This window comes from Cydia pomonella, chromosome 4 (assembly GCF_033807575.1).
Source record: "Cydia pomonella isolate Wapato2018A chromosome 4, ilCydPomo1, whole genome shotgun sequence".
Lineage (NCBI taxonomy): Eukaryota > Metazoa > Arthropoda > Insecta > Lepidoptera > Tortricidae > Cydia > Cydia pomonella.
This window is the reverse complement of record NC_084706.1, coordinates 20,804,791-20,829,022: the sequence shown is the minus strand read 5'-3', so window position 1 is coordinate 20,829,022 and position 24,232 is coordinate 20,804,791. Positions and strand designations below refer to the sequence as shown.

The 24,232-nt window shown below is 34.9% G+C and overlaps 1 protein-coding gene across 2 annotated transcripts in view; it reads right to left on the bottom strand.

Moving 5' to 3' along the window:
* The window catches only part of LOC133517463 (proton-coupled amino acid transporter-like protein pathetic), a 57,106-nt gene that overhangs the window by 16,068 nt on the left and 16,806 nt on the right, over positions 1-24,232 (bottom strand). For both annotated transcript variants that reach the window (XM_061850795.1, XM_061850796.1), the window contains exons 2-3: positions 13,204-13,353; positions 2,123-2,206 (exon numbers count right to left, since the gene is read on the bottom strand). In XM_061850795.1, coding sequence (XP_061706779.1) covers positions 2,123-2,206; positions 13,204-13,274 — 155 coding nt within the window. In that variant the 5' untranslated portion in view covers positions 13,275-13,353. The remainder of the gene's footprint in view (positions 1-2,122; positions 2,207-13,203; positions 13,354-24,232) is intronic.

The following is a 24,232-nucleotide window of genomic DNA, read 5'->3' as shown; positions in this document are numbered from 1 at the left end:
AAAAAGTGCATACGTAATTCAACGGCATACTGACGGTTTATAATAGACCCCCAAAATAAGTCAGACCGCAGAGCGTTCCAAAACACCCTACGAGTCTTCATTTGTAATAATGAATTAATGAAATGAAAGTTTAAAATGTAATAAAACACCATATTTTACGTATATTATTATATACAATCAAAACAATGAACTTAAAAAATTACACAATCGTTACGCAAAATAAATAATTCTACTTTTAACGATCTCTACTATAGTTGACAAATAGTTGTATCCGGAATTCGGACCGTATTACAAAGTTTTTTTTACAAAAAAGCTGTCGATTGAACTGTCAATTGATGTTCGTTATTTCATTATTTCCGCATTATTTTATTGAAATTTCTTTCGTTTTGTTTTATTGCGGTTATTAAACTTAATTGTTAGAATACCTTAAGAAAACATGAGTGAAATAGTGATGAAGACGGATTACATTTTTTCAGGTTGTATTTTTACTTTCCAAATATGTTCTCACTACAGTCGTGAAAAATGTTGTGTACTACACGAGATCAAAGTTATTTACATCTCCTGCGCTTTTAATCCCTTACTACGCTCAAGATTCTAAATAAGATTCTATTCTAAATCTATTATAGAATATTTCCCTTGCACGGGACTCAAAATAAGCACTCGAAGAAATATCAAACTTTGCTTTCTTGTTGTACAAATAACCATTTCACCACACCAACTGTAAAGGCCATACCTATTGATTGTTCAAAAAAGAATGAGAAAATTGCATTTTATTTACATGTGGCAAAGTAATCAGATGCAAATTTAAAGTTGTTTCCTTATGTTAGCTGGGAGAATTGACTTTTAAATGATGATTTGAACGATATTTTTTTTATTACGTTCATGTGGATTTGTTTTTTTTTTTTATATTTCATAGTTAGTAGTTTCCTCGCGTTGGTGTGGTGAAAAATATTGTGTTTCACTCGGAGGCAAAGTTTGTCTAACTTAAATGATGTGATGAGGTATATAAATAAATAAATAAATAAATATTATAGGACATTACTACACAAATTGACTAAGTCCCACAGTAAGCTCAATAAGGCTTGTATTGAGGGTACTTAGACAACGATATATATAATATATAAATATTTATAAATACTTAAATACATAGAAAACACCCATGACTCAGGAACAAATATCCATGCTCATCACACGAATAAATGCCCTTACCAGGATTTGAACCCGGGACCATCAGCTTCGTAGGCAGGGTCACTACCCACTAGGCCAAACCGGTCGTCATATAATCACCTAAATCATGTAGTTTTTCTCAAAGATGGTAGGGAATTCCCTCCTTTGTTGGTAAATCGAACATGTATTGTGAAGTGCCCAATTATCTCGTAACATGGTATCTATTTCGTCAAAAAATTACCCTCTTTCCGTACGTCAGTAGTAGTTTCCGTATGTACAAAACCGTGTCTTAAAAAATGTTGCATCCATTCCATAAATCGAAAAGATATATCGAATTTACCAGAAAATAGTTATTTACGATACTAGTGCGAAAAAGTAGGAAATTCGCAAAGAGTGGTGATAAATTAAAACACGATCGAAGGGAGTGTTCTAAATCGACACGTGTTGCGAATTATCTATTTGCACGTGTATCGTTTAACGTTTTAAGTACAAATGACCCTTTAAAATTTAGGTATATTGGCATGAAAAGTGCTCATACCCACACTAAAGTAGCACCATATGTACTGTACTTAATTATATTTATTTATTCCTTATTGTCCGTACAAAGAGCTACATGGAAGTTAGTCTAGTGTTGTTTACATATAAAACAAAGAATTCCTTATAAGGACCTTCTGTAAGGACATTTAGTTAATAATGTAAGCTGTAGTTATAAATTATTTATCTAAATATTATAAACCAGTCGCGCTACAAAGATGCTGACAGACAACGCACAACCATTAAAATTTGACGCACATTGAACGCACAACGAAGAAATTTGAAAGATATATTTGAAGTTGAAACGTTGTAAAGCCTCACTAACAATGATTTTTTAGAAAAGAGCATACCTCTTGGGGGTCAAAATGAGGTTGATTTTCTTAACCAACTATAAGTAATTATTAAACATATTGGAACTTACGATGTGTTTGAGGCCAAAGGTCTGTGGTCTGCGGGTACGTAGGGATCCAAGTCTTCTCGTGAGCCATTGTATGCCAATTCTATTCTGTAACATAAAATATGAATAATAGATTAAAATAAAAAATAAGACAAAGATACCTTATTGTCACACACAGACACAAAAAATGGAAAGTAAGGTAAAAATGTCAACTTCACACAAAACACTAAATTAATTTAATATTACTAAATAAATTTCAATTACTGAGAACTGAGCAACCTCATTTTGAAAACTGGGAAATAATGAAGAAAATCCAACAAACGTCCATTTTTTCATATTTTTTTCTAAATCGTTGTAGACTAAATTTAAAATATTAATTCGTTTGTGATAGTGACGGCTGCAAAATAAAACCAAAATATAGAGTCAGACCAAGCTAAGTTGGCAGCGATTTTGATAGCCCAGCCTGTACAAGTGTTAAAGCAAACGTCATAATTTCATAAAAGTTTGACGTTTAAAATAACACTTGCGCTGTCTGGGCTGTTAACTTATCTTGGTCTGAATCTAGTTTAATACTTATTTTACGACAAAAGTTACGCTACTGTTGATTTCTTAAAAATATTATGTCGGCGAAACAGTTTTTTGTGGATGTAATATTTTTTACTGAGGCTGTCAAATCAGCTTTAAATTTTTAGGTGGAATTTAGAGCAATTTAGAGCCCAAAAGTTGAAATATTACATTTAAAACTTTTGTTACATAAAAAAAATAACCAGTAATAAAAAAACCTCAAAGTTAAGCAAATATTTGTGCCCAATTGGAGTACTAAACATATAAATACATATGAAAAAATGCTCATAATATTTTTGGTTCCTTTTACTACGAAATATCATAAATCATATATTTATTTTTATCTTATCCAGAGTAGTCCGTTATAAAAATCTATCAATAAAAACGTCTCAGCGTATATTTCTATTAGGCTGATAAGAAAGACATGTTGAATAGTACGGAAACGTTTATCATTGGTTAGGTGACAAACTGTCACACCTCTAAATTTAGACATGATAAGACACTGTTTACCCTTACATTGACATACTTGTGACATATTCTCTATTGCTTTGTAGCGTCAACTTGTCGCTGTGAAGCTTTACTATCCGGTTGTCTTATTCAGAGCGATACAATATAAAAACGCGAACCATCACCATACTGCACGGATATGATGGTCACCGGTTATCGACGTGATAGAGGAAATGTCCTGTTATTAATTACCACGGTATTACGTAATATGCCGACTTGTCTTTGTCGCATGTCGCCACGGTATTTTTTCTACTTTTTGCATTAAAAATGAACATTTTATTGCATAAGTCATTTGGTCTCCGGGATAATTGGGAAGGTCTGTTCTCAATTAAATTAAAGAAACGAATATCAAAGAAGAAATAATAGTACTACCCGTATAATTGTGGCATTAATTTCAAACCATTAGAGTGAATCTTCGGCGTAACCTGATCCATCTTCAATAGGTTCGTGTTTAATTATTGTAAACCTCAAATATTGAAGAGCGGTAATGATGAAAATGAGTAGTAATGGCCGAGATGGTGGTTTCCAAATGTCGCTGTTCGACAAAGCGACAACAAACCACACTGGACGTAACGCCGTATTGACGGGCACTTTAGTTAATTGGTACCGATTTAACCCCAATATATACAATGAGTAAATTGTGATGAAATGCGTAGTTTTCATTGCATCATCTAATTTTATAAGCTATCAATAATGATGCTAATAAGACCGCGTTTTACTACAAAGGGCATCGACTATGACACGTACCTATCTAAAGCTATTTTTCTTTAATCTCATCTAGGTTAATATTAATAAAATGTATAATATAAGATAAGATAAAATTGATTTATTGTCAAAACTCTGTACAATGGGATCGCATGTCAAAATATACAAAAAAAAACAGTTCGCCCATTTCGGGCGTACAATATTATAATTAACAATTTTAAAACAAAACAATACAGGTTGACTTTAAATCGGTAATACAAAATCACTGCTTTAATTAAACACATCTTCCCTAAATTAAGCAGGCTATTAAAATAATCAAAAGTGATTTTAATAAAGTTTTAATTTATCCCCTTTTTTTTAGGCTTCACATGGTTATCCTAGCATACTCGTAATGATTAACAAAGAAGTTTAAAGATTTTCAAGTGAACACTTTCCTCTTTGGTTATCAATCGCCTGCCAGTTACACGAGTGTCACTCATAGTGATATCGATAATTATTAACTTACATTGATAATATTGAGGTTGAGGTATGACGGTTAGGTATACAGGTTCGGGACTTTAATTATTTATTTTATTAGAAAATTTGCAATAATTAAATACATCTAATTTTAACAAGGGGCCTAATGTATAAATGACAGGGTTGAGCGGAAGAAGCGAGGGAAGGTCTTAGTCCAGCAGTGGAACACTAAATTGAGCTAATAAAAAAATAAAAACAAAAACGGAGCCACAATCAAGTGTTTTGCATTACCAATCTAAAGTTACCTGTATATGATATGATATGATATATGATATGATTTCTTTATCGCACAATATACAATTTCACTTAAAACTACGCGTGGTAAATTCTTAGGAATTTATATTGTGATCGTCAGTTTATTTTACTTTATATAAATAGAAAAAAATATGTGACAGTTAATAATTCATTTAAAATTACTAAAGTTTTTAAATTACAATTGTATGGCATCAGTTAAGTAATAAATTAAAAATAATTATTTAGGAAATAAATTCATAAAGAACATTTCCCCAAATGCCAGCTGAGCCTTTTCCTTTGCCTTTTCAAATTTTAGAATTTTAGGTAAATATCGTCGCGTTGACGGCTCCTAACCTTAGTGAGATAAGGACAACTGCAGTCTAGGCGAAAAATCCTGCGTAATAATTTAAAAAATCGCGGTTTCGTTCTCAACATTTTCCTCCTCCAAACCTTAACCTATCATAACTAGATTTTGGGAACGGAATGAAAAAAAAAAATCTGTATCTGACCGTTTTGATTTGTTCGTATATTTTTGCGAATTCTGTTCTGCTAGGCGTCAATTTCTACGCATTTATTTAATAGTTTTTAGCGCTCTTTAAAATAACTTAGTTCTTATAAAAAATAAAATATTAAAAAAAGCAAAATGTACAGACACAAGTTTTATATATATAATATTGTAATAACATATACAATTTTATAGACAAGTTAATAAAAAAAAAAAATAAGTAATACAATTAACTAAACTAAAACTACTATATAAAACTAAAAATCTAAATCTAAAATGGGCCCCCGTGGCAAGGTACCGAGGATGCTGGCAGCGTTTCCTCGCTGGATCGCTATGCTCAAGCGTTGGGCGAGGAAGCTGCCAGCTCTCTTATCCCCGGTCCCATCCACCAGCCGTTTCGCCAATTGCCGGTATAGGCCCTGTGCTGCGGGGCCCCACGGACCAAGAGTCTCGACTCCAAATGCAACAAAGTTGTAGTTGGCGTCGAGACTCCCGTATTTGCGCTTTTTGAGGGACTCTGCCGCTTCCGCCGCCGCGCCGGCTTTGTGTGTAGTACCGTGGAGGTAGGAAGGTGCCAGCGTGTCAACACAAGTTGCGTCCCACACGAGGACACCACAGGTTTTATTGAACTCATAAAATAATATATATTCATCTAGAGCCAAAATTAGTTTGTATGGAATAATGAAATGAATAAATGTTTAGTAAAAAATATTGTGAAAAACTAGTTATTTTTCGAAACATACAAATAGTAAGTAAGCATCAGACTGAAAAAATAAAACAAAACGTAGTTGAACTATGAAGATAACATAAAACGTATTTTAAAGGCTTAATACAGAGTTGGCGAATTGTGATCTGATTTAAATCCTTATATTAATGATCTGCTCATGAAGCTTAATCGACGCGACGATTACCTAGACACGCGGCAGCGTATAAAGCCAAGTTCAAATAAAAAAGAACTGGCGACGCAGCGGCCTTGTGTTACACGAACAATTTTGAACCACTTTTGTTTGACCCCTACAAAATTATAAACATATGAAATTTGGTTCATTTATTAACCCCTTAAGGCTAACTAGAACCCCAAATTTCATATATATATAGCTGTCCGGTTAACATCTAAAAATCGGGATTTTTCTCACTGACTTTCTGACTCCAGATGACAAGTTATATAAAATGTAAAATTTAAATTTTAAAAGTTATAATTTGGCATCTAGCTGGGCAATTGTGTGGTTACAAACCTGAGTAAGATATCAGTGTTGTTTTACGATTTGTAATATTTTCCAAAAAACAGCTTTTATTCACACACGCTTATCGAATTTGTAATAGCAAACATGAATTTTAGTTTCGAAACCAACTATGAAGAATACTAATAATTTCTGTACAACAAGTAATGATATCCCGTCAAAAACATAAATCAGTGAAATGAGAGCCAAGTTCAATTAAGAATCTGCGTCGTTGTTGACTTCACCGGCATAATAATTGAGATCTATATTGGTGCCAAGTTATAGTTCAAAGTTTAGGATTTGTCTTGGCTAGGTAAATGCGTAGCTTACCGAGATCGTGGGGTTGAACTCTAGCTCGTGCCTTTTTAGGGTTCCGTAGCCAAATGGCAAAAAACGGAACCCTTATAGATTCGTCATGTCTGTCTGTCTGTCCGATTATGTCACAGCCACTTTTTTCCGAAACTATAAGAGCTATACTGTTCAAACTTGGTAAGTAGATGTATTCTATGAACCGCATTAAGATGTTTACACAAAAATAGAAAAAAAAAAAAATTTGGGGGTTTCCCATACTTAGAACTGAAACTCAAAAAATCTTTTTTCATCAAACCCATACGTGTGGGGTATCTATGGATAGGTCTTTAAAAATGATATTGAGGGTTCTAATATCAGTTTTTTCTAAACTGAATAGTTTGTGCGAGAGACAGTGCCGGATTAACCATTAAGCAAAATAAGCACTTGCTTAGGGCACCACGTCTAGGGGGGCACCAAAATCATAGGAAAAAAAAAACGCGCAGGCTGCATCAGCATCGCAGTCGTAGTGTAGTACTTATGTACACGAAACTTCTTGATACGTGTGCAAGTACCCATCTAATAACGAAGGGTCGTAAGAGAGTGAGGACACGTAAGCACATCTCCAACCTTACGAGGAGGCCATCAAAGCTCATGGCCAAAAAATCTTACCGTCGGGCTTGTGGCCAACCGATTTTCTCGACGTAGATTACCGATTTTGTAGCGTATTTTGGTCTCTTGCACACCAGATGTGTCGGCTAGGCCGAGTTGCTGCAGAGCCGCGATCCTGCGACCTAATTGTCAAAGTGTAATAAAGGGCCCTGCGAAGGCCGAAAAACAAAAGCATCTTATCAAGTTGCGCTTTCGAGTTAAGGCAAAGGCCGAGCAGTAGGAGGACCGTGATTACATAGGTTCGATTTCAAGCCACTCTTTTGCAGTTCGGCTTTAGGTCTTATGCGACGCCAGGCCTTCTACTTTATGCAAACTGCCCCACTTTCGCTTGGCCATGGATCCAAATCCATGCTGTCCTCTTTCGCAGCTGGGCTGCCTTGCTCACACCTCGCCATTAGTTGTATTATATGATAACGCGCCGCGATCGAACGCTCCGGACGTCCAGCTATTCATACCTCGCCATTGATCAAATTCAAGCCTTGCTTTCTTCCAGCTCGACCTTTGGCCTCATCCGTAAGCGCTGATCGAACGCTCCACGCATTCAGCCTTAGACTTTGCCTTTAAAAACACTGATTTAAACCTTCACGATTTAGGCCAATCAAATTAGATCCAAAAATAGCGTTATGAGGAATTAATTCCCAGCAAGCTGGAAATTGTTTTAATACATTTATTTGGTCCTAAATGCGTGTAATGCCAGTTTGCTCTATCCCAGGAGGTGTGCAAACATTTTGTGATCCTTAGGAGATAATTTTTTCCTTTGGATTGCCAAACCACTCGATGTAGAAGGAACCCACTATCAATTACAATAGCACTTGGTGGATCAGACACTGGTAAGAAAGCGTTTTCGGATTATTAACATGATTTTACCAAAAATAAAAATGTCGACCTTTTTTTACAATTTAGGTACTACGAATACATATTAAGGTACCTTAAATCAATCAATCAATCAATATATTTTATTCCAAGAACATAGTTAAATTACATTTCGGATCCTCAGATATCAATTTTAATAATACTCGTAATTAGAACAAATTTTCCGTCCGCCGTACCGTTTTCGATTTACAACCAAAAAAACTGAAAAAGAGGAAACATTTATGCACACCTCCTGGAATGGAGCAAACTCGGATTACACGTATTTTTAGGTCGAAAAAATCTAATTGTATTGGCCTAATTGTGACACATTATTATTTAAGAAAACGGGACTTATTCGCGTTTGATTAAGTTCTAAAATTACCTCCAATGTCAAAATAATGATGGCGACTTTACACAGTCTTCTCCGAGACCATGGGGACAACGCCGTCCTTGAAACGTCGGGTCAGAGGCCGTTTTCGTAAACAATAATTTGCTATTTAAGACATTTGTGGCCATTGGTACTTGTTCTGACAAAAACCAATGGCCAATGGCTAAGCCCCTACTGAAGCTCGGCCTTTGCCCTCACATGAATGAGCTTCGCAGGAAAGCTCTAGAGGTTGCAAAATCCTGTGCGGAATACTGCCCATGTCTTACGTCTTCGCTTACACTTGGACCATGGTTGGCTCGGCCTCCGGACTTATGCGAAGCACGGTCTTCGAATTTGCTTACACTTGACCTTACCTACTCTTGGAACATTACTACTGCAGTTCTGTCAATTTCCGTGATAAAATGATGTGACGGATTGAAAATTATATTCTCAGAAGTAATGCGGCAATAAACGTCACTCAATTTACCAAGAAAATTCAATGTAATCTTGATGAGGGGGCACCATGGTCTAGAAATGCTTAGGGCACCAAAATGTCTTAATCCGGCACTGGCGAGAGACACTTCCAAAGTGGTAAAATGTGTCCCCCCCCCCCACGTAACTTCTAAAATAACAGAATGAAAAATCTAAAAAAAATATATGAGATACACTGTCATGCAAACTTCCACTGAAAATTGGTTTGAACGAGATCTAGTAAGTAGTTTTTTTTAATACGCCATAAAATAAAAATAAATTTTTTTTTTCATCAAACCCATACGTGTGGGGTATCTATGGATAGGTCTTCAAAAATGATATTTAGGTTTCTAATATCATTTTTTTCTAAACTGAATAGTTTGCGCGAGAGACACTTCCAAAGTAAAAAAATATGTCCCCCCCCCCTGTAACTTCTAAAATAACAGAATGAAAAACTCTGAAAAAAATATATGATATACCTAGTTTGCGCGAGAGACACTTCCAAAGTGAAAAAATGTGTGTCCCCCCCCCCCCTGTAACTTCTAAAATAACAGAATGAAAAATCTAAAAAAAATATATGATTGCCTAAAGGTTGACTGAGAATGCCTCATGGCATTAAGTCCGCCTTTTGTACTATAAGGTTTTCTTTTGTGCAATAAAGATTAAATAAATAAATAAATAAATGATATACATTACCATGCAAACTTCCACTGAAAATTGGTTTGAACGAGAGCTAGTAAGTAGTTTTTTTTTAATACGTCATAAATGGTACGGAACCCTTCATGGGCGAGTCCGACTCGCACTTGGCCGCTTTAGTTATGGCCCAGTTTCCTCTTTGTCGCTTTCATAAAAAACTATGGCTTGCGTCAATTCTTTGATGTAAATCGTTAGGCTTAGAAAAGAAAAGGAATAGAATACGATAAGATGCTAACGTAAGGTAAAAGTAGATAACGACATTTCAATTTTTGATTTTCGCGGTAGGCCCTCTGAAATTAATATACATTCAATTAGCGATGTACCCTTTTTAATTAAAACCGGAGGCAGGGCCGTAAATGAAGCTGTAAATTTAAATTTAATTATAATTAAAATCGATTAATCAAACTGGCAACGGATATGTTCAATCGAGTATGAAATGATTGTAATGAACTGCCCCACCACGGATAATAGCCGTAAAAGCCATTAGGAAATCCGTTCAATTGCTTACCTTATTTGGTTTAAAAAATAAGGGAATATGGAAATTAAGTTTTTGGCAAAAATTTCATTTTTGATACAAGCTTTTATCGCTGACTGTACTTTTCTTTCCACTGACAACTAATACTCATCGAGATAATTCTAAAAACCCTAAACACCATTAGATTGCGTTGTTTTATCACAGTTCCTATGGCCACCTCTTGTCTCGATCATCAGATCAGCTCGATGGTACCATAATATTGCATTGTCACCCGACTTATATATATATCCAAATTTTCAGTTTCATCGGAAATCGGGACGTGGGTCTTTAACTTGCCAGATTTGACCCGTACAAACACATACTACATAAGGTACATTGCAAGTTAAAAAATAAAATAAAAACTTGTAAAAATAGGTTGAGACGAGATTCGAACTTGCGATTCCGGGTTACCTATCAATTGAGCTAGCTTATCCATCGGCTGCGCGTATTTCCATCATACATAATACTTTTAGCGCAACTTTTATTTGCAATAACAATATACATAATGGAGATATACAAAGGATTACTGTAACTAGCTTAAACCTAAAATAGGCCCTTGAGGCATTGTACCAAGGATGCTGGCGGCATTCCCTCGTTGTATCGCAATACTTATATACACTACCGTCAAAAAGTTCAAGACCAAACGCAGAATATGAAAATAATCAACATTTTAATGTTTTTTTTTTTACGAAAATACTACTATGCATTAGAGTTTTGATCATTTTGTTATCAATTATCATACGCTTGCGAGTTGCGACAATACATATCCGAACAAGACAGTATGAGCGAAAACGAAATGCACGCGTGAATTTTGATATCAAAATGTACGTTCGAATTGGCTTCAATGTCTGTGTAAGGTCCTTAGGGAAGTCAGTGGAGAATAAATTGACAAGCACACATAGGCAAACTACCCACTTGAAGTTAGTTAGGGAAGTAAGTGAATATGCACTGAGTACTCGTACGCCCCGCGCTACATATATTATTTATACAAAAAGTATTACTTAATGCCTTTTTTTAAATACTTTTGATAATAAAGAAGAAATAGGCATTTTTTTACTTAGTTTTGTTGCAAATTTTTTGTATGAAAAGGTAAAACGAATGATTCAAAAATGAGTTCTTCGTCCCTAATTTATATAAAAGTGATACGAAACTTGAACTGAACCGTACGTCACGTTTCGCTATCGAATAAATTTACACTAGGGGCTCTGGAACAAGTTCAGTCTTCATACTAAGGTTTGCTCGAGGGATCTGAAATTTATTTATTTAAAATTTGATTCAGGCAACAAGGTATAACAAATACCTTACAGACTAACATACATACCTACACATTTTATAAAATTACAATTAAACACTATTTAGGCGACAAAACGGCGTGGCTCCGTTGAATCGGCTGTTCTTGTGTCGGATTCGGCAGTTTGCCCCTGAACCTCCGAAACACGAGACCCTTCGGCCAGAAGTCGGCGCATTCCATGGTCCCCTGCAGCGGTCGCGGCACGCGCACTACAAAAGAGTTGAAATGCACGTAATGGCGCGATCGAAGCTGGAACACCCTCAGCGTGTAGCCGGTCTTCTGGTGTACATACCCTACCACTTCAGCAACCAGGCACTTTCAGGAAAGATCCGGGAATCTGGATCCAGATTCGGCTAATTTCATACATTTCGGATCTGGTTTGTACATCTCTGCATTTAATCCCATTCGAAGCGGTGTGAACTACGATGGTAGCACAAAAAGTTTTTTCCCTATTATACAATAATGTTTATTGAACTATTTGTCAACGCGTATTAGATTTGTGTTGTAAACAATTATTTTAATGACGTGGTTAGGTCTTTATTGTCAATGAAAATTTGTGCTGATTCGTTAAGTAGCAATATTAAATGAATTGTTTACTAGCTTTATTTTATTTGCCTCGTTATGAATCGCGGCATTACGTTAGCGAGGGTGAATTTCCTTATTGATTAATGCCATAATAAAATTACATTGTTTTAATATTATATTATAAAAAAGTAATTTTTGACGGCCTCCTAACCTTGTTGGTCTACCTAATCTACAGCTTGGAGGTCCCAGGTTTGAATGCCGGTAAGAGCATTTATTTGTGTTTAAATTAAAAATACATACTTACGTAATTGCTCAACACATTTGATTGTCACGTATATTTATAACACTTTTTTGCTTTTGAACTAATAAAACACGTGAGTTTTTTCTTTATCTAACTAGAACTGATATTAAAGCAACTAGATAACAGATAGCTTGAAGGTGTTATAATAATATTCTGATTTTAATAACAGGTTATGAATTTGATCTGGATTTCTGAGTCAAAAGTGACGTTTTTGGTTGAAGAAATAGCGTATTCGCCTTCCAATTAAAGTCAAAATATCTGGGAGTCCGAGCTTTGCTCAGTAAACATATAAAAACTCACAAATGCGCGTTTTCCCAGAGATAAGACTTAGCTCGATCGAGTTTTCGCCCCCGAAAATCCCCATATAGCAAATTTCATCAAAATCGTTAGAGAGAGCCGTTTCGAAGATCCCCGAAATATATAAACATATATATTTATATGTCACAGACCGTCTTTTATGACAGCTGCATTTAATGGAATGTCAAGTATTAAAATAGTCTATGCTTGAGTGTTTGACTGCGATACAGTGACTTTTATTTGAGTGACCCGAAGCTTTAATGGATTGGTTCTGGGTTGATTCTGATGATAGCCCGAAAAGGGCTCGCATTCTGAAAGGAACCGTCAGTCAGATTTGAATGGGAAAGTGTCGCAGTCAACCGCTCTACATTCCTATCATTTATATTTTTATGGTTTGTATCATTTTAGCTATGATCGTCGATATATATTTACATATTATATACAAGGATTGCTCGATTAAAGGCATAAGACCAGTGTCTGTAAGCAGACGCCCGTTTCCCGCTGCAGCAGCAACGCTGCAGCGGAGCACATGTCATGCTGCAGTCGCCATCCGAGTGTACCTAACCTTCACAATACTAACTTGGAGCTGTAGTTGTCCGCAACGCGGCGCGATTCCACCGTCGGCGTTGAATGCTTCTCAGTCTTCGCCATCTTGTGTTAGGAGAAAATGTCAAAGTGATTTATTTTGACGTTTTTTTGGGTTACATCGCCACGGTTCCCGGTGTTTTATCTGAAACAAAACAAATTCTGATTTTAAACTCACATTCTACCTGCGACGAAACGGAGAATGATGATTTTATTGATAATAACTTTACTTAGATACAGATAGTTTATTTTTCAAGGAGGCATATTACAATGCGTTTATGAACGTCGTTTAAATCCCGCCTAAATTGTTGGAGGTTATCCCAATATGGGACCGGCAAAAAACTTGGCGGAACTCATATTTCAACTAACATGCATTAAATAAAAAAATAAAATGTATCTTTATATGAAATTAAAAAAAAACAAAATAATTATACAGTAGGCTTTCTTATAGAAATTTGATGCACTAGATTGCTAATGCAGGACGTTATCATTGCCAAACATTTCTTAGATATTCTTTCCCGGGACTCAAACTATCATTATATCATGGAAATCGGTTCATCGGACAGACTCATCGTTTTTTTTTTGTTTACATTATTATTAGAGATATAGTGTACTTATTGGGACTTCATACTACCGTGTTACTAAAGCTTACGTGATCGCCATGAAAGTTCGCATAGTTGATCATTGTATGTAAAATACTCGTTTGAACGGCTTGTAGGTACGCAGTAGGCAGGTAAAAAGGGATTTTTTTCTTAACTGGAATACCGTGAGCGCAGGTGATTGTACAATAAGAACGTCCATAATCAAGCTAAGCATTTCTATATTTTTTGGGAGACTTATTTAGTTATGTATTATTAGCTCCCCCATTTATCATTCGATCACGGCAAAACACGAGAGGGATATGATAATTTCCAGGCACATTCAAGTATGAATTGTATGATACTGAAATCTGAAGCAAAGATTAAACCCTTGTTTTATATAATATCCTATTATCATATGGTATGTTCTGGTAAAGTACACCTCCCTTAGAGTTCGTTAGCTGGTTCTTGATTGGCATTTATGCTCACTCTGTGTATAAGATAAAATTTTCTAAATCCCAAACCTTAAAAGGCCATAAATAGTCGCAGGTGCATAAAGCATAAAAAGGTCAAATATGGCGTCGTCTGAACAAAAGATTTCCTTTGGCAGAGTATTTAAGAAGTGGAGCCACCCAGATTTTTGACACAATATGTTACCATAAATGAATTCAGCATCTCCGAATTATTAGAAAACGATAGCAAACTTGGCCTAGTAGTTTACATCAGGATAAAGTTGAGAGCCTCCCCTTAAAAATTTACATCAGGTATCTTGGTGGCTCCACTTCTTAAGTCCATCCTAGTGGGTCCTAATAGACCGCGGCCCAGGAACAGATTTCCATGAACAATCGCCTCCCTGGCAAAAACTCGTATGGTGGTTAACGGCTATGTATGATGAACTCTCGTGGACGTCATTTGCCGCTCCGTTGGTGGGTTGAGGAATGACAGCCACCGAAACACGTAATTTTTTTATTGTCATCGCCTCCCGTTTGAGACTTTGTCAGATAGATGCTACTGTTAATTAAAAATCGTCAGCCGGCTGTATCGCGGTGGTAAGAACGTCAGTTAGTGATTTGTACCTATCTCGTTTGCCCCAATATATAAATACTAGAGATTAAATCCAGTTTTTAAATTCTGTAGTTAAATAGAAACTCTTCGCTTTGTCTGTCCGCATTATGTCCGTCTCGTACCTCCGTTTGACTCTAAGCGCCTTAGCTCTTAGCTCGGTGTTTGTTAGTTAAGTACTAGAACATTCCAAGTTGGCATAATTATATCGATCGCGCTGCCGAAGTGGTAAAATAGTGATGATTTATCAAAATTAAACTAAAACTAAGACATTAATCTTTCAAGAAGAAGGATCAATCAATATTTTCGAAAATTATGGCTATAATATAATTATATAAATAAATATACTGCATCATATTCTTATTTTCGAAGTGGTCGCATAATGATACTTGTGCAGTATACGAGATACCAATGTATATATACTTAGTTACTTCTATACATATACTGTGCTGTCGAGAATAGCCATGGCCAAGCGTTGGAAATACGCCTTGTATTAGAAAGTGTCATTAAATATATAATTAACCATTGTTAAACTTATTAACAAGCACGTGGGAGGATGAGTAAACCTATTTATTTTCTAAACTAACTAACAGAATAAGTTATTGTAGGTAATTGTTACTTCTTCACGTATGAACAATTGAGACTGTAATTAGAATGTTTGCGTCATACCTATTATCTCATTATTTTTTATGTTGGCCCAACAATTTACATTCTTAATCTTATCCATCATCTTATCCTTTCCACTCAAAGATGGCTTTCTTTGCAAATAACGTTTTACTCGTATGTATGTAGATTAAAATCTTTATTCATTTACCCGTAGAATTGAGTAACTCTGACATGCCTGAATTTAAATAAAAATTATATAATTATTGCTTGGATAAATGTTATTATCAATAGAATTGACGAAATTTGACATCTTTACAGATGATTGTTTATTGATTTACATCACATAAAATAAACTTACAATCTAATACAGTTTCCTGTATAACTGTTTGCACAGTTTGACTGCAGGTGCGATTTTTTTTCATGTTTTTGACAATATTTTAGGATGTTTTGATATTTAGCGAGTATTTTTATCCTTTTGTGGTTGCTTAATGTAAAGTTTCGCTATCGAATAAATGTATACTAGGGGTACTGAAAGCCTACGTGATGAAATGAAAACTTAGATGACCATATTTTTGTGACGATTGAAGTGTGTTTCCTTGGACACCTTGCTCAGGTATAGGTATGCTGCTGACTGTTCATCACTACATTTTTGCAAATAAATATATCTTTAGTTGACTAAGCAAAATTATAGTTTGCAGTATATTCTATGATCAATTCTCATTCCTTCTCTCTTTTTAAAGTCTCAGGTCAGTGTTATAGCCCTTTATGAAAACTACATCATATAAAACGGTTATTTACAATCTTCAAGTCGTTTTCGTCCAATCCACATAAGTGCCTCGTTACCAGAGTTTTGCGACATAAGGAATATCACTAGTGTTTCAGTTTTTTTTTACTAAAACGCTTCTTCTATCTCTGTAGATAATACTTTATAATAAGATAAAAGAGAGAACAATATCAGAAAATACGTAAATACCGCAAGCCTACCTATAAATGCAAAGTCATGTCATATTCATTTCGTACTCATTTCAGCCAAAGCCTACGTCTCACACAGTTAATTAAGTAAAGGCAAATAAAAAAATATAACGAAATCAGCCAAACTGATTAAATTGGTTGATACGCAAAGTCATACATTTTCTATAGCTACGGGTATCAGCCAATATAAGTTTTAAAGTTGTTTTGTACTCATTATTGCAATTGAAATTATAGTGTTCAGTTTTATTGCGTTCTTAAACGTTTGCTTACAGAATTACATTTTATTACTTCAATGGATTAAGACAATTTTGTTTATCCCCGTCTTTAATTTTCATTCGTAAAATGTACAGTCAACAGCAGACAGCAAATAGCAGTAAAATCTAATACAAATTTCCCAACATCAAAGAAAATCCTAAACAAATCAGCATCTCAACTCTACTGCCGATAACCATCGTTGTGTGCTATTGTAATAATAGGCAAAATACAAAATTACAATTATAGTACATAATTGTATTTTACAGTACATATGGGGCTACTTTATAGCACTAGTGCGAGAAGTAGCATATTATGTTACTGTGTCGAACATTTAAAGGGCCATATGTACTGTAAAACGTTGTACGATACATGTGCGAATAGGTAATTCGCAACTCGTGTCGATTTAAAACACTCCCTTCGGTCGTGTTTTAATTTATCGCCACTCGTTTCGAATTTCCTATTTTTCGCACTTGTATCGTAATGTACTATTTCCGTATTGTTTTACATTTTTATAAGAATTTTCGCGGGTTCGAATAAAAGCCGGTTAACATGATTATTATTTTTTACTTCCAATTAATTTTGAAATAATGGCAAGTTATGCAGAAGAATTAAAAAAAAAAATCTAATATAACTGATCTAAAGTTATAGTTTTCCCATATTTTTCATTTTCTTATTGACTGCTATTATAATGCACACAACTGTATACTCGTACTATATCTGGATCTTTTCGTAAATGTTTGCCGACGCCTGATCTTGGACCTACATATAGTTATTTTAAACTATGCAAGTATTTCAAGGTGGCTGTAAAAGGCGCTTTAACTATGTACATAAGCTACAAAGGTATTAAACGTACTATAGATACTATAAGTATGTATCTACAGAAACATTAGTACATCATTATGGCATTGCCATTGACACAGCGACAGACTAGGCTTCATAATACTACTTAAGCGTAAAGGTAGAAGGAACATATTTATTACAATGATTTTGAACTTTATTCCAAAGTGATAGGGTTCAATTTGGCATAATTTCGGACCCCTTATGACTAGAGTTGTGCCGTTCTCGAGACTATGCTTATACTCGTCCGAGAACATTCCCCATACAAAACAGAGAACATTTTCGGAACGGTACAACTAAATGCCATATGTTATGCCAGTTAAAGGGTTAAACCAGTCTATAAAGCTAGCATTCAAGATATTTGCGTCCCAGGGAAAACAGAGGAGAATTGATCTAATTTAAAATTTCCTCATTTAATTTTTTTTAAGTAATATAATAGTGTTCTTTTTTCTATTTAATAATTATATCAAAATGAGCAGCTACCGGTTATAATTCCGAGTTCCATAAAATGGGATGTAAACAGAGCAAAAACCAAGTTGACACTCTGTTTGCCAACATTTCTTGCACCATGAGGGCTAGAATTTTGATGCATAAGTCTCAAGTTCATGAACTTGAAGTTGAAACTTTTGAGAGGCAAAACTATGGAAAAAGATGGATGTGAAAATAATCCCTTGTGCACAGAAATGCAGAAAAATCAAAATCCAACCTTATGAACTTTCTGCATCTCGAAAGCTAAAAATTTTAGAATTAAATACCAGAGTCATCTTCTTATTAGACGTAATAGAATTCAAGTCGGGAATTGATTTTAATTCAATTTATTCATGGACTACATGGAGACTTGACAACTGTCAGGAGATTTGATTACGACAGGGCGAATCAAGTCTCTCTTGTATGTGGGACACATGGTAAACAAATTTTTACCACGGCAAAAATTCCGGGTTTCACGATTTTATTACATGGGAATCTTGTGTGTACTTAAGGAACAAAATAACGTGATACAAGCCAGGATGGTTAATTTCCACCAAAACGCCTTTTGTTATTCAGGGGTGAATAGTCACTGATTTAGATTAGACTCTAATCATTATAGACATTGATGGAGTTACAAATCAGAATTTCAGAAATTGTTCATAAATATTATTATTGAAAAAGTGATTGTGTTCAGCCATTCGCGAACAAGACCAGTGTAACTTGCGTCGAAACGTTGGATATATATATTTACAGATTTACACAATACACTACAGATATTTTTTACTCTCTAAAATAACAATTGAAACAATACATACATATTAAGCATATAATTTAAACTATGGTAGACAACTACTAGGCGACGTTATACCTACGCATATGTATATACCTACTCGTACTCAGATATATAGATAACATCTATAACTTAGGAACAAACACTCGTTATATAAATAAATATATTAATAAGCTCAAGAAGGCTTGTGTTGTGGGTTGTGGGTACTTAGGCAACGATAAATATACCTAATATATAAATACTTAAATATATATAAAACACCCATGACTTAGGAACAAATATCCGTGCTCATCACACGAATAATTGCCCTTATCGAGATTCGAACCCAGGAGTCCTGACTCCTGGGCCAGGACCATAGACATAGGCAGTGGGCTAGACCGGTCGTCAAACAAATGCCTACGCGCTAGTGACTACTGATGAAAACACAAATACATGCCTTTATCCCCGAACCCGGACCTCCTGCTTAAGGCAGAGTCACAACCGACTATTATCATTCGCCTTGCTAAATTATTAGAGCCATGAATCGTGTTTATTAATCGTGTAAATGTGTAGTAATAATTTAGTCCCATTGACGCAAAATATTGCGATTTAGGATAAGGTCATGCGTAGTTAAAGCAAGTATGGGGTTATTGCGTCTATTTCTTTATTATAGTTATTCCTCGACTACAATTAGTCGCAGCACCGTCTATGTTACGTGTTACTGTATTCTAGAAGTAGCCGAATTTTCACCAAATTCAAAGGTTAAAAGAACTTATTACTTAGGTTAAATGTTACGAGGCAGTTTTTAAACTGCCTAACATAACACTAGGAAGTTTAAAGTATTATATATTCTTATACTAACGATTTTTTATTTATTTTTGTTACATATACATGCGGTACAAACATTGAAAAAAAACAAAAAAAAACTTATTTGTACAGGTTGTTTATTTACTCACCTGCAATAATTTACGGGCTAAATGTATAGATCATACTGAGCAACTTTTACTATGAGACCAAACCCGAAATCGCGAAAAAAATTTACTCTCCCATAGAAAATGTCAAGGTCAGACAATCAAAATGTATGAACCAGCCAATTTTTTTCCGCGATTTCGTGGTTGGTCCCATAATAAAAGTTGCCCAGTACGACCTATACATTCACCCGTAAATTACTGCAGGAGACTAAATAAACACCTTGTATATTTTGAATGGATTTAAATAGGTAGGCAAGTAACGTGGTGATTAGCAAAACAGATGGTTCTTTTTGTGTCGCATAAATTATTTGGATTCTGACTTTTTAGACACGCACATTGAATGAGATAAGATGAGACAGGTGAATGATCCGTTGTGTCACTTGTTAGGGTCAGTATTTTATAGATCGTGTCATTCACGAAGAGGCGTGCCTTGACTCGTATTATAACGTTATTAAAGGTTAGATTTGACAAATCTGCGCGTCATCGTAAACTATTTAATATTATATTGCATTTTAGCTTTTGCTTTCGAGCGCACACATACACACACACACGCACGCACACACAACATTGAAAAAACACTTACAAAAACCAATAAAATATTTTCATTTTCGTTTTCATCGTGGATGACACGAACTATACCAACAAAACCGTATTTACATATTTACAAATGAGAAGATACCTAACGGTCTTGAAAGAAGCATTTATTCAGAAACATTACTATTCGTCCGTTTCATTACCGTGACCACACTGTAAATTAGACCCTCTACTCCAGTAATTTTATGATCCGCTAGTTCGTTATTCACACGAATGAATCTCAAAATCTTGACATTGAACCATCGCACTGGGAGACTTTGGCACAAGATCGGCTGAAGTGGAGGCATACAGTGAGGACTAAAGTGCAAGCAATTTTGACTCTTAGAGACTCTATACATCTCTAAGGATAATTTGCTAAAAGTCATTTAGTTCTGACAATTGAAAATTGTTGATGTGCTTGTTTTTGTTTTCACTGACGGTCCGATTCGAAGAATGAGATACGATAACGATAAGTTCTGGTTTAGATAAGTTCTCAGTTAGATATTGTTTGTATGTCGTATAATTGAAAGAAGCATCTCGATTCGGGCGGTTGCCATTGCCACTTTGACGTTAGACATATCGTAAATTTATAGATGTTATTGGGATCACAGCGGATCGAAATAAACGTCAATTTTGACATGTCGTCTAGTTATCGATCTTTTGAATGTCTTTCCAAGATTTTAAACGTATCTCAATCATTCTTCGAATCGGGCCGTGAGCTATTACACAAAAAAAAATCACAAGTGCTGTCATTATCTCTAAAACAAGACCGAATTCAGAAAACTTCGACAATGTAGTCTCTAAATGTGGTCGAGAATACTCCTTTAAAATCTGCCGGGTTACTCGTTCCCACGGTGTATACACCGTATATATATAATATATTTTATTTATTTATTATTAAAACTGATCGGCGATATTGGCCCTAGTCACACGTGATGGAAAGTGAAGACAGGGCCTAAGATGGAGCTCACCGGTTCAGTAGTATACTAGTGTAGTAGCCTATTCACTCTTGCTATAGATATATATGTATATGAGTTTGTTATGTTGAAACGCATAAATTATACGACCCGTTTGTAGTTCAAAATATTTAAATGTGTTTTGAATAATATATGCAGTATTTGTTACAGTAATGCTACGGTTACACTTAAGAGAATAATATTAGCGTCCCTACTTATATTTATATTTAAGAAAACGTCATAATTTCATAAAAGATTGCGGTTTAAAATAACACTTGCACTGACTGGGCTGCCAAAATCACTGCCAACTTATCTTGGTCTGACTCAACAGACTTATTTTCTGAGACGAAACTCACATAATTCAATTACTGAAATGCTATACGTACTTTACTCGTACATAATAACACACTTTGCACACTTGCAACAAAAAGTACCTACTATTTCCGAATCGGTTCAGAAATAACGGAGTTCTGAGGAACCTAACTTAGGCAAAAACTGTCGACTTGATAAACTCCTCCCTATTTGAAGTCGGTTAAAAATAAATAATGTCGACACACCTGTCTGATGAATAGCTATGTGATTTAAAAACACCTTTTGTGTACAGATTAGTTAGATAATGATAACACATGCAATGATATCATAATTATGACTCTTGTATGCGTCGCCAGTTGATTACTGTTACAAGGTGACAAGGTGACATAAATCATAATTACCTAATTGGTTACTAAATTATGTTACTGCAATAGTCTTTATCTACATAAAATATACGAACGAAAGTTGAATAAACTATATATTAAAATGAAGTACACAAAATCAGGAATTACATATGACAATATCATTCAAAATGGCCTCCTCTGGTCTTGACACAGGCCCTCAAACGACGAGGCCAGTCATCAATAGCGGCACGCACGATTGTCATGTCTAACTAATTCCGTCACTGTCTTAACTATGGCCCGCTTGAGGGAGTCAATATTTGTATGGGGTTTAGAACAGGCTTTCTCCTCAATAACCTACCATATGGCATAATCTAGGGGGTGAAGGTCCGGGCTGGAGGACGAGCGAGTAACAGAACTTAGTAACCAACTAGGTACAATCCAATATACGGAGTTCATTAAACCATAAGTGTATAAAACACTAATCATTTCCAACTGCGTATATTTTAGCAAAGTAAACTTTAAAGCACGCAGGGCAGCATTAAAGCTGACTCTTTACGTTATCCTTTTTGAGCTCGTTATCTTTTTGTGGTTCTCGGAATTCACTGTTAGTTTTATGAAATGTACGCTTAATTTTTCGGATTAAAGAGTAAATTTGCCACCGTTTATTTAAATAGGTATTCGCTTTCATTATAAAGCTTTTTGTGGAATGTTGGTTAAATGGAGAGAAAATGTTATATAAAACAGTAAAGTTATTCAATATTTGCTTTGAGGCTAGGCTTGAAGGCTTAAAACCAGTATAGTAGCAATTCAAATAAAAATCTTTGTATGTAATTAAGGCTACGATCAACTAACACTAATTGGACCATTTGTTGTCTTTATAGAATAATAAATAAATAAATAAATAAATAGGGAATGTGGTGTGGTGTGGTACATTTGTTTCTTTTTTTTCCTCACTAAGTAACCAATGCAAATGGAAGTAACTACATTACATTATACATTATTTAATATTTCGCATTTATTCCGCGCAGAAGAGAAGTTGTTAAAACGTACCAAATCTTATCAAAATCGGACGAAAAACTTGTCGACAAGTAAACGAATTGTCCTTTTTCTATTTTATTAACCAAAAACACTTAAACTAATTTACATTTAAAAACAGCGAGCGAAAACCCTTCTATTTTGTGAACGCGCATTAATTGCAATTTTATGGTTACCTATTTAAAATTGGTTTTTGAAAGTACGTCGTTAATTAAAGTACGATTGTAATTTAACAATAAAACCAATTTGATACTTAATCGACTGACTGTATGATTAATGTAAATTTGTGATTCATTATTAAACATTGGATTCACTAACTAATTATCGTGGGAATAACGTTTAAAGGAAGGAAAACATGTAATAATAGTAGGTAGGTATATTATTGCAGAGGCCGGGGAACGGCAATTAGTGGATTGGCATTTCTGCCGAGACGTATAAATGTTACTGTAAAAGCCCAAAGTGCGGTAAAACTAAGGTTTTACCGGTGAAACCTAAGACCCACCGTCACATTTTGGTAAAAGCACGAATTTTGGATTTCGGTATTTTACGTACACCGAAATTTCAGAAAACACCCAGTAGTTGACTCAGTAAATCTTAGGTTTTATTGCAGCGGCCGGTAATTGACAACATTTCATTTTTATAACAGCTGAAATCTTACATATGATTTCGAAGAATTTGCTTCTTGAACACTGCAATATGTGTCGAAATTTAGTCAAAGTCCCACTTTGTCGCTTACCATAAGGACGAGATTTGCTTGTATCTTTATATGAATAACCTGTCAAAGTGTCCTTATGGCAGGCGACAAAGTGGGACTTTTTGCTTGGAAACGACACATATATTAATATAAATTAAATATCGATTATTAAAAAAAAATACAGAAGCCATGTGAAATGCCATTGGTATTCATCACAAGAAAAAAATAGCTGTCATAATATCGGATTTGACATTTTCAATTAAATACGACGTATCGAGAGAAATTCAAAACGAAAAGAAATTTATTTACATAGTTAAGTTACTATCTACTAATCATTTTTAAAATTGTCAAAACTGTGGATCGATGAGGTACTTCTTCTCTAAAGTATATCAAATATTGTTTCGTCCGTTACCTACTGCAAAAAAGATTCGTCGAAGACATCGAACAAATATTTAATTACATTAATTCATTAGTGTTTACCCGTCGGTCCATCGTATCCGTATGAAAGCCTGGTGTCCTATTCATGTATCAGTATTCGTTATTATATCCAAAATCGTCGTAGAAATCTGATATTGTACCAAAATTGTTTTAA